Genomic DNA, 12,840 nt, shown 5'->3' with positions numbered 1-12,840 from the left:
CTCCCCAGATATGGTGACAGGCAAGTTTATAGATTCAAGAAGCCAAAATAGGGCACCCTGAAAGAAAGCCATACCCACACAAATAATCAAACTGCTAAGAACTAAAAAAGAAGAAACTCTGAAAACAGAGAAAAACGACACATTCCACATGTAACAATGATTCAAATGACTGCAGAGTCCTTCCCATTAGAAAATAGAGTAACAATGGTTATATGAGGATAAATAAAAAATGATATATAAAGTGCTTTGCAGATAAAAAGACACAAATCGTAGGCATTATTATTCTAATTGGAGTTTCTTTACTATATCTTAACACATTATATTTATTTTCTATTCTATTTTTTCATCTTCTCATAGCTTTAACCTATGTCTATTTGATCCCAAGAACTGAATGCAAATACAGTCATTCCTCGGTATAGGCAGAGGATTGGTTCATGATCCCTGAGTATACCAAATCCATGCACTCAAGTCTTGCAGACAGCCCTGCAGAACCTGCATATACTAGAAGTCAGCCCTCCACATATGTGGATTTTGCATCCCGTGAATACCGTATTTTTGATCTGCATCTGGTTGAAGAATACCCGTGTATAACTGGACCCATTCAGCTCAAAATGTTGTTCAAGGATCAACCGTATATCTTTGATATTATTTCTTTTGATTTACCCAAAACCTTTTGCTGAAATGAAAGTCTTTGCCAATTCATGTCTTGCTTTTGAACACATTTTTTCTTAATTCTATAACGTCCCTCAAGTATTATACAGGTATCTTAATGGACTCTTTTCTGTTTTATAGGGATACTGTGAAGATCAGGTGAGATAGAAAAATATAAATTCCTGTGACGAAATAAAACACTGCAAGTCATATATTTCAGAAGCAGTACTAGCTTGGAAGATCTGAAAGCCTGATTCTTTTAGCCAGTCTCCTGAGAAAGAGTTTCAGAGAGATCTTGCCCACATTTCTTTGATAGGCTGATGAGGTTGGGGGTGTGTCCATAAACCACGCTGTGCTTTGCCAGCTGACCTAGGCCAAGCAGTCACCACATGAAATCCACACAGCCTTCAGCAAGGCATTTTTGGCTGTTGTTTGATGCACATTTGACCCATACGAAATGCTGCTTCCAGCAAACCGGGGACTCTACCGTCTGTTTTCTCTTCAGAACAGGAAACTAGCAGTAGTGACTTTAAGGTACACAAAAATTAGATTCCAAGTAGATTCGGAGGATGACTAATCTCAACAACATAACAAACCACAATGGGTCTGGAAGACTTGGCATTCTGATAGTGTTTATAAATCCCTGACCCCTCTGCCCCCGTCAACTTCCCAGAAGCTGTGAGCATTAGCACACAAAGCACCTGCAAGTGATGTGTGAACCTGGTCTCTCGGCCAGACTCTTATGCATGGGGCATGTAAGCCAGCATGAAGCTGCTCTAGGAAGCCTCGGGTTGTAGGAGGATGTGAAGAACAGGTGAGAGGGGTGTTTAGCTCCCCATTCCGGAACAAAAAACATCTCTGCATAAAGGATGGCATCATCTAAAGACTGAGCAAGATGAGGAGTCTTCAGATGGCTAGAGACACCTCCTCTGAGCTTCTTAAAATCCTTGGCCAGTATTGAAGGCAAGTCACACAAGTGTCTTGGATTTTATGATTCTCTGTTGAACAGAAGGCAGCAAGGTAAACTGGAAAGAATGTGGAGCCTGGGTCTGGTCTGGGTTTTGTTTGCTATTCTTGGGAAGGTGATGTGGCCTCAGTTTCTCCTTCTGTTAATAAGGGATCAGAAACTCCTGTTTTTTGAATGGGGTTTTTGTGCATCTCAAATGAAATGCATGCATATAGTAGATCAGGTTGAAGGAGAAACAGAATCTGAAAATTCCTACATGGTACAGAGTACTCTTTGTGTTACAGATGGGGAACAAAGCCATGGAAAAAAAAAATAGGGACTAGCTCAAGTTTGCTGACTTCAGCCAGAAAATTTTACTCGATCTTGTTAGTCCTATGTTCATTTCTATAAGAATGTTAGAGAATAAAGTCTTCCTGCCCTCGCTGTACTGGCCCTTCCTCCTTTTCTTTTTCCAACATTTCCATATGTGAGGCTCCCAATAATCCCACATGTGTCCCCCATGGTGCTTCTCTCATGTGGACATCTCACTATTTAAAAAGTGTACAATTTCATAAACGGGGGTAAACTATCCTCTCCACTCTCTAGTATACCATCCTAACTGCGAATAAATGACATGAGTCTGTTATTGCTAGTTTTCATACGCAAGTAAAATGTGGCAAAACCTAAAATATTTTTGTTAAGCTAGGTCTACCTAGTTTAACTACTTCTTTGTGTCAACGACATTCTTTTATACTTGATTTAAATTTCCTTTTATTTTGTGGTACCATAAGCCCTCACTTTCTACTCCATGCCTGGGTAATTATTAATAATAAATATTTCAAGCTCTTACCTGTCTCACAGTGTACTTATATCTCTGAAACCTTAATCTAAAATAAGTCTAATTTAAATCAAAGAAAATATAGTCCCCCAAGAATATCGTTTGCCAACATTTCGCTCCAAGTTAGCAGATGAAGTCAACAACCAAATGTGAGATTAATCTTAATGTAATTTCATCATTTATAAAATTTCACCAATATCAGGAAATTCTATCAAAAGTAACTGAAGATTAAACTAGCAGCAGGACCCATGTGCCCATATGTAAGATTAAAAATTTAGGGTAAAAGAAGGAGCTGTTAGATTTAAGTGATCAACAGGTCAAGGCTGGCACCAGATCACAAATCTTAGGGATTCTCAGGAAGTGATGGACTTTTTAACAACAGGGATAAGAAGTATCTTTACCTGTCTTCTGTCAGTTTCATTAAAGTTGTTCCTCGGGTGGAGAAGACAATAAAGGACATTCTCAACTGTGGGCTGGAAAGGAAAAGAAGCTCTATTAGGACAGACAATAAGACTGTGCATGCCACTCCCTTCAGGCTCCCTCCCTGTCCTTCCCTTTCTATCATGGCTGCCAGAGCTGAAGACGCACAACCCACAGGGGGCCTCCAAGGCTGGTGCTGCGGGTATTGATTAGCCAGCAGAGGACTTGAAGTGTGGGTCAAAGAGAAGACACGCTGGGTCTTCCTGGAGGCTGCTTCTGACCTGATACTATTGCTCAGTGAGTGCGGATTATGAGTAAGAATGATAAACTTCATTGTTGCCCTGTGTTTTGAAGTGTGTCCCAACAAGGGGACAAATCTGTATGTTGTCTATAAAAGGGGATCCTGATAGACAAAATTTGATAATGTTTCCACAGTAGCCTGGTGTATTCTCTAACGATGAGTTGCAGCTTGATGCCATCAGTCATTAACATCATAAAACAAACTCCCTTCGATCTGAAAGGATCACCATCAACTTTTAATTTCTCCTTTGCTTCTCAAGGAGATTATCCTATAAGGAGAGAATGTGCTGACTGGTCATAAGAATATCTATTCCATTTGATAGTTATATTTCTCATTATTAATGAATAAATTGGCATGGTTTTTATATGGCAGTGCTCAGGAGCGTTCTCAATGTAAGAGTCACACTCTGGAGACAGAAGCACTCTCACCTGAGGATGAACTTGTTTCTCAGTCTGCAAGATGGACCATCAGACTGCAGTGGATTCAGCAATGAAATGCCGTTCTGTGTGTCCAACTTGTTCTTCCATGATAACATCAATCTATTTCTTCACAATGCAATAACCTCCCATACCTGATCAGGCTCTGAACCTTATAGTTCCAGTTCCCCAAGTGTTTCTCAAACCTGCCTCACTTCCTGTATCTTAGCTTAGGATCCTGGCCTCAATCGTCTGACCACTACAATTTCCTAGCTGGTGTCTTGCCTAGGAAGGTTCTTTGCTCCAATTCACTCTTCACACTGCTCCCAGAATTATTTTCCTAAAACAAAAATTAGAACCTGTCACTTATCTGCTATAAAATTTGCGACAATTCCTACCGTCTCCCGGATAAAGTCTGCATTTATTACCATGTGCCTGATGTACCTTTGGAAGCCCTTGACTTGGTGTTTAATGTTTGACAGGAGCTCAGGCAATACCTGGTGAATTGAATATTGGTCCCTAAAACAGACCTCAGTTTTCTGTCCATGACGCCGTGCTGCCTGTGACTACTTCCCCAGCACTGGGGCAGCAGGACACCATGTTCTAAATGATAACAACAATCACAAGGATTAAAATAATATAATAATGGCTAACCTTACTGAGTTCTTACCAAGTGTGAGATAATAGCGATTTGCATGTATGATCTCATTATACTTGAACAATTTTATGAGATTGGTACTAATCCTGATAGTTCGTATCAAACTAATCGTTCCTATTTTCTACAAAAGGAAATTGAGGCCCTGAAAGATGAAACAATTTCCTCAAGGTTACACAGTGGGAGAGTGGCACACCTGGGGCTTGAAGTGAAGTGTTTTAATTCTAGAGCTTGGGCTCCTAAGTGCCACATTATATACTGCTTCCCGTCTATCAAGTTCAGCTCTAGAAATAATAAATTTGAAATACGGAAAATAAAGGTCTCCAAGGGCAACTGACATATAAGTCTAGGCTAGAGGCATAATTTGGAAGTCCTCAGTGTACTGATGTGGGCAAAGTTGTTCAGAGAGAGTGTCAGCAGTGAGGAGGGAAGTGAGCCAAATACAAAACCAACACCAGTGTGGGAAAGGCTGGCTGAGGCCAGTGAGATGGAAGCAGAACCAGAGCCAGTGGAGGAAAGGGTTTCAAGGAAGGATAAGTCTGGATCCAATGAAACCCCTGCATCCAGTGGACTAAGGGCTGCAAAGGGCTCCTGGATTTTTTCTCAGGGTCATCCCTTGGTGAGACCTTGTGAGCAAGCAGGTGAAGGGTGGGGAGGAGGGCAGATAGCAGTGGGTTAAGGAATGAATGAGAAGGATATGGAGACGGCCAGTCTTTCAAGACAAGTGAGTGAGAAACTAATAGAGAAATAGGGTCCCATCTATAGGAAGACAAGATCAAGAGATTCACTGTCATTGCTTTTTTTGGGACAAGGGGCAGGAGAGATTAACGTTTGTAGACTGTGGGGAAGGAGCCAGGGGGAAGGTAGAGAAAAATACAAGACAGAAGCAAAGACCTGGAGGAGACTAGAGACAATGGGATAAAATCAGACAAAAATGGAGAGGTTGGCCTTACATGGGAGGGATACTTGGATCTCGGAGACTAGTGGGAAGGACATATGTGCATCTTTCAGGAGTAGATTGGAACTTGAACTCATGTCCACTACTGTCTGGATTCTTGGTGAAGTAGGAGGTGAGGTTCTTTGTTGATAGTGATGGGTGTGAGGTGTAGGTTGAAGGCTTGAGGAAAACAGCAAAGCATAAGAATCATTATTAGAAAAATGACAGAGGGTCAGAATAAAGATAAATAAAAGGACTCAAAATGTCAAAAATCCCACTGAGATTAGAAATGATGTACTTATACTGGTATCAGTCACTGTTATTGAATGAATTTCCCCCCTGCAGTCCCAGCTGCCTTCGACTTTTTATTAAAATGAATAAATAAATGAAAATTGCCCATTCATTCACTTATTTAAAAATACTGACTGAGCATGTGCTACGTATCTGGCACTGTTATGGGCACTCGGGCTGTGACTGTCAACAGACTACAGCCCAGCCTCTGCCTCGTGGAGTTTGGGTCATGGTAAGATCTTGGCTCCACACTTTGAGGGGCTCCATGGCCAAGTAGGGTTAGCGGAGACAACCAGAGAAGGGTGCCTTCTCCAGATTAAGCCATGTCAACCTCCCCGGCCCTCAGTTTCTTCATTAAGATTAAGGGTTCTCTTAATCCCCTTCCTTGCCCCTGCCCACAATTTTCTAAGATTCTAAGATAGTGAAGAGTCTGGGATTGCTGAGGGAACTGAGAAAGATGTTGTGTGCCCACTCTAAGTCAGGTGCTGGACTAGTGGGCTTCCATATATTTTCTGTTACAAGCCTCATATATAAACTAGGGTTCAGCCAAGGTTGATGAATTGCTATGGTTGCACAATGGAACTTAGATTCAAACTTGCATCTGCCTGACTTCAAAGCCTATTCCACTAGACTCCTCCACTTCAGAGGGAACAGAAGCCCAGAAGAGCAAATCAGAGACAGAGCAGATACTGTGAAGGGTGTGGAGGCAGACTTGCTTTATATCACTGCAAAGGACCAATGGCTGCGAGTGAGGAAAGGACATCTTGGCTTAATGACAAAAAGACTTATGAAAACTGGAATTGTCCAACTATTGGATTTTTGCCTCAAAAGGCAGTGAGTTTTCACCAGAGCTATTCAAGTAGAGAGTTACACAATGCCTCCTAGGATAGGCTGGGAAGTCTTGTTCTTTTTAATTCCTAGTTTCTATGATCCTTTCAAACATTTTCTAACACCACCCATGTATTTGTTTCTCTCCTTTTCCTGTACTTTTTCTCCCTTCTGTCCTCTCAGCATCTGTTTTTCCCAATCATCTGGGTTTAGATGCTTCCTGCTGTAGCTTCCAATTTTTGGCATAACAGACAAGCCACCTCCTAATCCTTTCCCTCCAATTAGGCAGGTAGGTATGTGTTGAGGTCAATAACTGAATTTGAGGGGAACATGTCTGTCATCACCCAGGGCTCAGAGGATAACCTGTATTCTGAGACAAAGAACCTTACTCAAAGAGGAACTTTATGGTCACTCCTATCAACTGGAAGACTCTATGGAGGCCATCAGCATGAAGTGGAGCTGTGTTAGAATTTATGATGATCAGACCAATTTTGCCAAAGACTTTGACAACTTGCTTCAAGCACTCTATGAAAGCTGTTACTGTTGTGTTATCCCTTGGAGGCTGCACACAGCAGGGTGAAGTGACCTCACTTCCTTACTACTAAGTCCAAGACTCCCATGATATTTGCAGTGACTATGTTCAAAACTGCATTGCCTTGCCTGGGAAAGTGATGTTGAAAATGCTCAGAGGATTCTACCTGATAGTACACACAGCTAGAGTGACCAATTATCACATTTTGCTCAGGACTAAGGAGGCTTCCCCTTAGGATGTGAGACTTTCAGTGCTAAAACTGGGAAAGTTCTGGGCAAACTGGGATGAATTGTTCATCCTACACACTGTACACCCTACACGTGAGTCCAGCTAAAATGTGCCAATTGCTGCTGCATGATGCAGTGTGCAAGAAAAATGTGAAAGGTAATAAGAATAGGCTATTCAACAGAGAAGGGAGAATGCTAAATATTTTTGGTCTCATAACCAGATCTGGCTCCTCCCAAAAACATAAAGCCAAATGTTACTCTAAAATGTGGCAAAGATGAAAACAAAGTAAACAGTCTCTGGTCCAAGATCTGAGAGCCCACCTTAGTCAAAAAACATCCCTGAAGTATTCAGTAATTAACAGAATAGCAAACATGGACTGAGTAGTTCTCATGACAGAGAACTACAAGCGAAGAAAACGCATAGTGTTTCTCACCTGATGAATTTATGAGCCAACTGTTCCACAAAGTAATAGATTTCGTTCCAGTGGTGCAGCACACTTCCTGATCTAGGAAAACAAAAGCAGGCGTTGCGTGACTCAGGTGTTTATTTGTCTTTACCTTGTATTATTTAGCTTCACATTCTGTTATTTTACATTTGACCTCCCCAATAACTGGACTCGTTACTTGAAACTTCTGTAACTTTGGAAATTATTTGAAAGGCTGTTAGGGTTCTTTAAAATGTTGTAAAAGAACTCCCCTCACTCTACGTCGCACTGTCCCACCCCAAATTCACACACTCAAACCCTGAAAAACAACAACAGCAACAATAAACACTGGGCCCAAAGAGATTTACAAGTGAGTTTCGCATCTTCGAGAAACAGCTATTTTTGTGCTATTAAATTATTTCTCTGATTAGGGAAGAAAAACTAATCCATTTAAATGAAATTAGCGCACACGATAAACACATCCCTTCCCCAAAGGGTCCAACTTCATTTGTAAATATAGATGCAAAATCTCCAAATCCTATTAATGAAATGAATCCAGCAGGAATCCAAAAGAATAATAATTAATTAATTAGTGAAGTTTATTTCAGGAAGGTAGTGATAGTTGAACATTTAAGGAAATCTAATTTAGTCATACTAATAAAAGAAGAATGACAGCTTTTTGTTATACGAAAAAGGAATCCTCTTAGTGACAAAAGAGGGAAACTTTTCTAGGACATATGGAATCACAGGATTTTAGATTTGGAAAGGGGCTTCTTTATTTCTCAAGTTTGACTTCTGTTTCACTGGTACCATTTTCTACTGCTTCAATCAGCTTATATTTTCCATAGTGCTCATATTCAGTTTGCTGCAGTGGCTCTAATTAGTTTTTTTTTATTTGAACCCACTCTTTTTAGTAGCTGTGATGCCTCCTCCCTTTCACTTAAGGATCAGTTTCAGGCGAGCTCTACATTTCTGTTTGCCATTCTAATAACTGTTGAGGTTAGAGTTTGCTCTTTCTACTCTGACATTTTGTACTGCATTTTCCACTGATTTCTGATTATTTTTATTTGCTATGCACTCATTTACAATTTTAACATCCGGAGAGCTATTTGTTGCTGTTTTTCCTTTGTTTCAAACTATTTTATAGAGATTTAAGAGAACTTTTTGCCTTCCTTTTTATGGAATGATATTCACAAGAATTCTCATTCTGATTGGGTATATTCCATTTCCAGGAGGACAATTTATTTTTCTTTGTCCCATATCCAGAAATAATACATCTGTCTGACCTGAATAAAAGTGGTACCGTATGTTCTGGCCATACCATTAGATACTCTGTGTCATAAGGATGTCTCACTTTCCTCAAATTAATCCAGAACTTCAATTCTAGAGAATGTGATACAGTGATAGTTGTTCCACGGTTAGAGAAAAAAATTATAAATCCACCAGCACACAATTTCTGTGAATATATTCACATACACAGTCTTATTTCTTTAAAAAAATGTGAAAATAAGTTAACATTTGCTCATTTTATGTGGAGAACTCATGGGTGTTCATTATATTATCCTTTGTTCTTTTTTGAAGAACACAGATTGTTCTAGGATCTTATAACGGGTACTGTAAAAAGGGTCAAAAGCAATGATTCAATCCTGGATTCTTCTCCTCACACAAGAGATATTCATTAGAATTATGTTTTTGTGTGCTCATCTTGAACCCCACTTTGGCTAATTTGAGATGATATTTGGCATAACCAGAGGCAGGAAGATTATACTGGGGATTTGATATTTCTTATTAACTATTAAAAATAACATCACACAGCACTATTCTAGCGGCCTAAGGTGCAGAGATGGCTAAGAAATGGTGCTTCCCCCTCAAGAACTGAGTTGAGTGAGGAAGACAGAAGAATTAACATGTAACCTGTCATGAAAAGTACTGCAGCTGAGGACTGTGCATTTGGAAAAAAGAAAAGGGAATGGCTCTCTGTGCCAGTGCAGGCTGTGAAGGGGGGTGGTTTTTAACCCCATTCTTCAAGGACAGTTAGAAACTTGTGAGGAAGACAAGGGGAGCAAGATCATCCTTGGTGTAAAACACAGAAGTTGGGGAAGAGCAAGTGGTTTCCTGGTGCAGCACCACGCAGCCTGCAGAGGAGAGGTGAGGAGCTGGGAAGATGGAGAAGGGATCTGGAAGGAGCGTGCCAGGGTCCCCTCCTGTCAAAAGCACCCCTTTGTCTATTCTGCTCACTCAGCCTTTATACATACTCCACCTGCTTGGGATACTTATTGTCCACAGTGGCAAGCAACTCTTCATTCAAGACTCAGGTCAGTGGGCGCAGTGACTCACGCCTGTAATCCCAGCACTTTGGGAGGCCGAGGCAGGCAGATCACGAGGTCAGGAGTTCAAGATCAGCCTGGCCAACATGGCAAAACCCCGTCTCTACTAAAAATACAAAAATTAGCCAGGCATAGTGGCACATGCCTGTAATCCCAGCTACTCAGGAGGCTGAGGCAGGAGAATCACTTGAACCTGGGAAGCTGAGGTTGCAGTGAGCTGAAATCGCACTATTGCACTCCAGCCTGGGCAACAAGAGAGAAACTCCATCTCAAAAAACAAAAAAACAAACAAACTCAGGTTGGTCTCTCCCTGTTGCTTTTAACCAACACAGACAGGACTCACTAACCCTGCCTTATGCTCTCAGGGCCACCGTGTCCACCTCTCTGTCAGCATCCCCTGATACTGGGTGGCAATCAGCCTTAAAGAAATTTCCCTCCCGAGCACTAGCTGTTTATTGAATGAAAGAAAGAAGAGCACAAAGAAGAAAAGCCTCTATTGCTCATGGAAGCTTCCTGATCTTTTGCCAACTGATCCTCACCTATTCTGCCTCGGCCTGGATAAACAGCCTGGGTTTGGGACTCAGATGGCTCTCACCAATTCCCGTGACTTATGTGAACTAAGAAGCCTTCCCAGATGGGTCACTGATTCTAGGGCATAGCTCCTTGGTGACTGGGCCCACATGATCATCAGTAGATCTCCGAGCTGAATGGCAGCTGGAGTTTCCCACGAGCTCACCAGAACTGCACATCCTAGCCCTGGGCTTAAAGCTTTAGAAATCTTCTTTCATAAAGACCTGGCCATCATCCTGGACAGGGTTCACTTTTATACTTCAAGTCACACAGACTGGTCTAGGGTGCCATCCTTCAGCCATGGGGTGGATGCTCTGGCCCTGGGGGTCCTGGGTGGTGATCTGGCAGAGACGGCCCAATGCTGTCCAGGTGCCTCCGAAGATATGCCACATGACTGGCTATAAGCCATTGGCCAATCCAGAATTCTACAACCCCTTTCCACTAGAATCAAGAGATTTCCTTGAAGACTGGCCATTAGTGGCCACTTCTGAAACGCAATGCTGTGTTTTGGTCCATACAACCAGGAAAATTAATCTTTGAAATTCTGGTTACTGAGGGGGTAGGGTGAGATATCTAATGATTAGAAAGGAAATCTCCAAACCTCCTTTATCCCATGTCCAATTTCCTCATCGGTAGAGAATTTCTGCCGGGAGGAATTTATACTGGGAAGATGGTTAATGGGTACAAAAAAAAAATTAGAAAGAACGAATAAGACCTAGTATCTGATAGCACCAGAGGGTCGACTATAGTCAATAATAATAAATAATAATTTAATTGTACATTTAAGCATAATTTAAAAAGTATAATTGGCTTGTTTGTTACACAAAGGATAAATGCTTGAGGGGATGGATACCCAATTTTACATGATGTGCTTATTTCACACTGCATGCCTGTATCAAAACACCTCATGTACACTATAAATATATAATCCACTATGTACCCACAGAAATAAAAAAATAAAATCAGGAAATTATACTGGGAGGACAAGCAATGTGTTGATGACATAGGAACTTGAACTAGAATTGGGAAACTATTATTGACTCACTGTTTAAGAAGCAAGAGTTTGAAGTAAATCCTTTTTGAGTTACCATTTCCTTATTCTCAAGGAGTGGCCCTATTTCACAGCCACAAATTCATTTGCATTCCTTTACTTATTAAAGAGGGTCACCCAATGATAATTCACACTTTTAGCTTTCTTAAAACATGTCATTTCACTATACTTCTATCTGACTGATGTAAAGTTTATACAGTTTTGATGTTCACCTGATTTGTTGATGCCAGATATAGGGAAAGATCCAAAATATATCCTTGGGTGTTGAGAAAAGTCTACATCCATAAAAAACTCTTGCTAATGGGCAAAAGCTGAATTTTCTGAAGAAGAAAATAAAATGAGAGCTTTAAGACAAAACTGGAGGCAAGGAAGCATTGACAGGCTTGCTCCTCTGCTAACAGCTGCCCTGTCGCTGCTGGAGTTTGTCACTTCATATATATAAGTGATCATTCTTTACACAATTATGTAAGCCTTGACCATACCCTTTGAGCCACATTGGAGATGTACATAACTTGCCTCCTCAAATATCAAAGGTAAAAACACAACCTTCTAAGATTCTAGGAACCAAACTGGGTTTGTCTTCTCTGGGTTACCCTTGGATTCCGAGGGGCCTCAGCTACTAACGGAAAAGGGAGTAAAGGGTTATCTCGATCTGCACCTTGGACTCCTTCTACTCTTTATTTCTGAAACTTCTTAACCCACACATGCAGGCATTGTCCTATCCCAAGATCAAACCACCTCTTGGAAAAAGAAAGAGGCCTATGTCCGCTGCTTGTAGTTTCAGCATGGCAGCGAGCTTGTTGGGGGTACTGCTTATATTTCTTTAACCCAAATCCCCAGTGGCAGGAGGTTTACCTGTCTGGTACTACAGTCCTCTCCCCTGCCTTACCACCACCCACCGATCCCAGCTGATTTCCTATCCATGACCACTGGGACCTCAACCAGACCTCTACCCCGCCCCCTGCCGCCTTCTTCCATAGGGATGAATTTGCTGGGTCTATGACTCAGTTTAGACTTTCTGTTGAAACACGTATGTCTCACTTGCACTTGGCCTTGTAACTGATCTTCCGGTGTGGAAACTGCCCTAGTGGCTACTGCCAGAATAATTGACTCAGGGTAGTTCAGACCCTGGGTTTCCTCTCAATCCTGAAGACCTAAGTGGACTCCCAGTCACAACCAGGTGTTAGCTGGGGGAAATGGCAGAAAGTGGATCCAATTCCAGTTTCTTTCCACCCCACAATGTGTAGAACATGCCATTTATCATGTCAGTCTCTTTATGAGTCAATGATCTTAAACTCTGGCTATGGCGTCCTGATACCATCTTCAGATAGTATGGCCCACCCAGCCATTATCACCAAAGTTGCAGTTGGAAATTAAAACCTTCTAAGCCCAAATGTAAACAGTACTAGAAAATGTTCCACTGAA

General features: G+C 41.4%; 1 protein-coding gene across 3 annotated transcripts in view; it reads right to left on the bottom strand.

Annotated features, from left to right (window-relative positions):
• Window positions 1-12,840, bottom strand: part of ANTXR1 (ANTXR cell adhesion molecule 1) — a 266,535-nt gene that overhangs the window by 232,021 nt on the left and 21,674 nt on the right. For all 3 annotated transcript variants that reach the window (XM_007970383.3, XM_007970382.3, XM_007970384.3), the window contains exons 2-3: window positions 7,477-7,548; window positions 2,837-2,908 (exon numbers count right to left, since the gene is read on the bottom strand). In XM_007970383.3, the coding sequence (XP_007968574.3) occupies window positions 2,837-2,908; window positions 7,477-7,548 (144 nt within the window). The remainder of the gene's footprint in view (window positions 1-2,836; window positions 2,909-7,476; window positions 7,549-12,840) is intronic.

Source organism: Chlorocebus sabaeus, chromosome 14, assembly GCF_047675955.1.
Source record: "Chlorocebus sabaeus isolate Y175 chromosome 14, mChlSab1.0.hap1, whole genome shotgun sequence".
NCBI classification, from domain to species: Eukaryota; Metazoa; Chordata; class Mammalia; order Primates; family Cercopithecidae; genus Chlorocebus; species Chlorocebus sabaeus.
Note: the sequence above shows the minus strand (reverse complement) of the source record. Positions and strands in the feature narration are given on the sequence as shown.